General features: G+C 34.8%; 1 protein-coding gene across 1 annotated transcript; it reads right to left on the reverse strand.

The window, feature by feature from the left end:
* Window positions 1-1,410: 1,410 nt before the first annotated feature.
* LOC111406487 lies at window positions 1,411-2,310 on the reverse strand. The gene is made up of 2 exons (XM_023035902.1): window positions 1,732-2,310; window positions 1,411-1,623 (listed from the first exon to the last, which is right to left on the reverse strand). The coding sequence occupies exons 1-2, from the start codon at window positions 2,308-2,310 to the stop codon at window positions 1,411-1,413; spliced, it is 792 nt and encodes a 263-aa protein (XP_022891670.1).
* Between the last annotated feature and the right edge of the window lie 2,022 nt (window positions 2,311-4,332).

Consider the following 4,332-nt stretch of genomic DNA (forward strand, 5'->3'; position numbering starts at 1 on the left):
AAGTACAGCATCTTGAGATGAAATAGCTTCTGAATATGTGACAGGATCACTATCATCATTAAGCATTAGCTTAGTCTGATGTGTAATATTATTTACATCACCTTCTTGCAAATAAGTCACAAATTCAGATTCGAAAGATTTTTCTTTCCTTTGTCTCTTACTCCTTCTAGGTTCTATTTCCGATTGTGGTTCAACAGAAGTATCATTAAGAGATTCTTCATGAACTCTCTTAGAAGAACCAGAAGTAGTATTATCTTCAGTTTACACAGTTGAAGACTTGTATATACTTTCAAAAAATTCAGCATCAATTGATTCGATAACATCATTGGATTCTAACTTCAGAAACCTATAAGCAGTACTGTTTTTTGCATAACCTATGAATACACATTTATAAGTTTTACTTCCTAATTTAGTAATCTCTGGATTTGGTTTTCTCATATACGCGAGACATCCCCACACCTTGAGACGACTAATATTAGGTTTCCGTTGAACCACAACTCATATGGAGTTTTGTTAATCTTCTTCATAGGAATCCTTTTTAGAGTATAACATGCACTTAAGATTGCTTCACCCCACCATTGATCAGGTAAACCAGAACTAATAAGTATGCAATTCACCATTTCAACTAAAGTACTGTTTTTCCTTTCTGCTACTCCGTTTGATTTTGGCGAATATGGTGGAGTAAACTCGTGAACTATACCATTAGTTTCACAGAATTTTGTTAATTCTGCTACTTAGTATTCACCTCCTCTATCAGAACGTAGGAATTTAATTTTTCGGTTTAATTGATTTTCCACTACTTCTTTATAAATAAGAAATTTACTTAAAACTTCATCTTTACTTTTTAGTAAGTATACGTAAGCATATTTCGAAAAATCATCTATAAAGGTCACAAAGTACTTGTTCCCTCCACGTGAAACTTTACTATGCTGATCAGCCACATCAGAATGTATAAGACCAAGTAATTCAGATGTTCGCATAACAGATTTATGTGTTTTACACGTTATTTTACCTTGAACACATATATCACATTTGTTAACATCATCAAACTTACATTTAGGAATAATTCCTAAATTATGCATGTTTTTAATGAATTTATAATTTATGTGGCCTAATCTAGCATGTCATAAAGGTAAAGAATCAACAGTATAAGCAAAGTTATCATTTATTAGATTCATTTTGAACATACCATTACATGAGTAACCTTTTCCGACAAAAACATTATTTTTAGATACTATAAGGCTATCAGACTCAATTACAAGCTTAAAACCTGCCTTGTTAAGGCAATCCCCAGAAATCAGGTTCTTGATCATTTCAGGCACATGGAGAACTTCTGCCAAAGTCATATTCTTTCCCGAAGTGAATTTCAGTTCAACCGATCCAATTCCAACAACTTTGGTACAAACATTGTTACCCATTTTTACTTCTCTTCCATCGGTGCATTCTTTGTAAGTCTTGAACTGAGATCTGTCGTTGACTTACATGAATTGTAGCTCCGATATCCAGCCCCCATCCTACTTCAACTCCGACTGAGTTGGCTTCTTCCACCACAGCAACAAGGTTTGGATTATGATTTCCATCAGTCACATTTACTTGATCCTTCTTTGTCTTTTCGTTCTTTGCCTTCTCATCTTTTATTCCATGTCAGCATTCACGAGCAATATGACCAGATTTCTTGCAGTAGAAACAATCCCCCTGGAATTTTTTCTTAGAGATTTCTGCATAATCTACCTTAGAACTGGAGTTTTTACGCTTCTTGTTACCCATATGATTTCCTTGAACCATGTTTGCCTTTTCTGCCGCTTGATCATTATTTTCTCGTTTACGAGAGTCTTTCTCAATACGCAAATGACGCATGAGGGATTCCAGGGTATGCTTGGTTTCATCATGTTTGAGTTTCTTTTTATAGCCATTCCATGAACTTGGTAATTTTGCAATAATGGCTCTAACTTGAAATGCTTCAGGCAAGACAATTTCAGCATTCTTAAGATTACTAACAATAAGTTGTAATTCATGTACCTGGGCAAGAACAGACTTACTGTCCGTCATCTTGAAATCAAAGTAATTACCGATCAAGAATTTCTGGTTGCTTGCCTCTTCAATACGATACTTGTTGTCCAATGCCAGCCACAATTTTTTTGCTGTTCCGATAGTCCTGCGTGTGCTGTAAACAGAATCTAATAGTGCATTCAGAATATAGCCTCTGCACAGAAAATCATCATCCTTCCATTTTTTCCGCTGTTCCTGTAATTCATTCTTGCGTTCATCTGAATCATCTGCTTTTTTCTTCTGGAATAGGCGCAAGATCATCACTCAGAATGTAGGACAGTTTGATTGCTGTCAAGAAGAATAAACCTTCTCCTGCCAACGCGTGAAGTTATGTCCATCAAACCGATCAAGACGAATCAAATCTTGATTCATGACTTGAATTGAAGGTGCCACATATTCATTTTACTGTCAGATCTTGAAACAAAGACATCTCTTAAAATTGTTGAGAAAAATGTAGAAAAATCTGAAAACTTAATGATCTCCAAGGCACGAAAAACGTTATCTTTTAAGAGATGTTTCTCCCCTATCCAACGAAGTCACGACTGGGAAATCTCTCAGGATACAATGGAGGCGTTTGATTCAAATTGTGACTATTTGATCAAACCAAGAAGACACTAAAAAAAACTGATGATGCCAAGAGAAAGAGAGAATAATATTTTTAATGTGTTTTGTAAACGAGAATTCGCCCAGAATTTATAGAAATTGAGGCAACGGTTTGAATATGTGTGTCCCTTGAAATGAAGAGCACATCTGTTGGAAGTAACTGTCAAACGAACAGATGCACCTATTCGAAAACTTTTGAAAATAAAATTCTTTTCGGGAGCATATGTTAGATATTTTTCATCATTTTGCATGTATTTATTTTATTTTTTTTGTTTACGAATGATTTGCCGTCCGGACTAGTGTTTGTCCCTGTGCAACGAGGATCGACATGCCTGGTAAGGACGCGGGGGTTGAGGGGGCAGTGCCCCTGTGGGGGCTCGGGGACAATGCCCCCGAAAGAGAATTTTATTTTCAAAAGTTTTCGAATAGGTGCATCTGTTCTTTTGATAGTTACTTCCAACAGGTGTGTTCTTCATTTCAAGGGACACATCTATTCAAACGGTTACCTCAATTTTTATAAATTCTGGGCGAATTCTCGTTTGCAAAACACATTAAAAAATATTCTTCTCTCCTTCTCTTAGCATCATCAGTTTTTTTTTAGTGTCTTCTTGATTTGATTAAATAGTTACAATTTGAATCAAACGCCTCCATTGTATTCTAAGAGAGATTTTCTATCATACTCCAGCCGTGACTTCGTTGGATAGGGGAGAAACATCTTTTAAAAGATAACGTTTTTCGTGCCTTGTAGTTCATTAAGTTTTCAGATTTTCCTACATTTTTCTCAACAAAAAATAGGAAAAACGTTTCGGATTTACGTGCAGAATATTTTATTATGTAAATGTGTGATTGAAAATGATTATATAGGAGAAATAGTTTAAAAAGAATGAGAATCAAACATGGACTTATAGTGTATTTGATTGACTTTATTTTTCATGAATAATATCTTTTTCTTCATCCAAGTTCCTACTTTTGGAGTGTTTGATTAACATTTTTTTGATGAAAACATTTTTCAAAAGTTGATCACCTGATCATATTTTCCTAAAAAAATAAGGAAATTTTTTTCTTTAGCTTAGCTTAACGCTAGGTAATGGCCATAAGCACAGCCCATAAATCCAATGACTCCCTTTACGTTGGATCATACGAGGCCTAAATCTTAGTTATGAACCAATAGAGTCGGAAAGTAGTACAAAAATGTAAGAACTCTATAGATGTTTTGCCCTGAGACACATAGTTCCATCACAAAAGTTTATGTCCTCGTTGAGCATCCACAAATGGGGATACAAATATAAGCACTTGCAACAATCTATTCACATTACAAGTTTACAAATTTCATGTGGTGGGGACCCTTAAGGTTAGAGTTTAACCTTTTTTTAAAGTTTACAAATTTCACGAATCTGATCAAATATCACTACTAAAATAAAAGAGTGAGTAGGTTTTGGCACTGTTCCTAGGAGTGCGTGCCACCTCTTTTTTGTTTGTTTTTTTTTTTTTTCCTTCCTAAAAAAATGACGTGATCTTTTGCTATCTTCTTTCGCACGCTTAATTAATTGTTGTTCAGCCTTTACAGTTTACAACCTTTATTTGCCATTCATCTTCTAAGTAAATTTAATCAATCATCACTCAACTTTGAAATTGTTACTACTTACTTACTCTGTTTTAGCGGGTTACCCAATGGTCCTT

This window comes from Olea europaea, chromosome 12, assembly GCF_002742605.1.
Source record: "Olea europaea var. sylvestris chromosome 12, O_europaea_v1, whole genome shotgun sequence".
Classification (NCBI taxonomy): Eukaryota; Viridiplantae; Streptophyta; class Magnoliopsida; order Lamiales; family Oleaceae; genus Olea; species Olea europaea.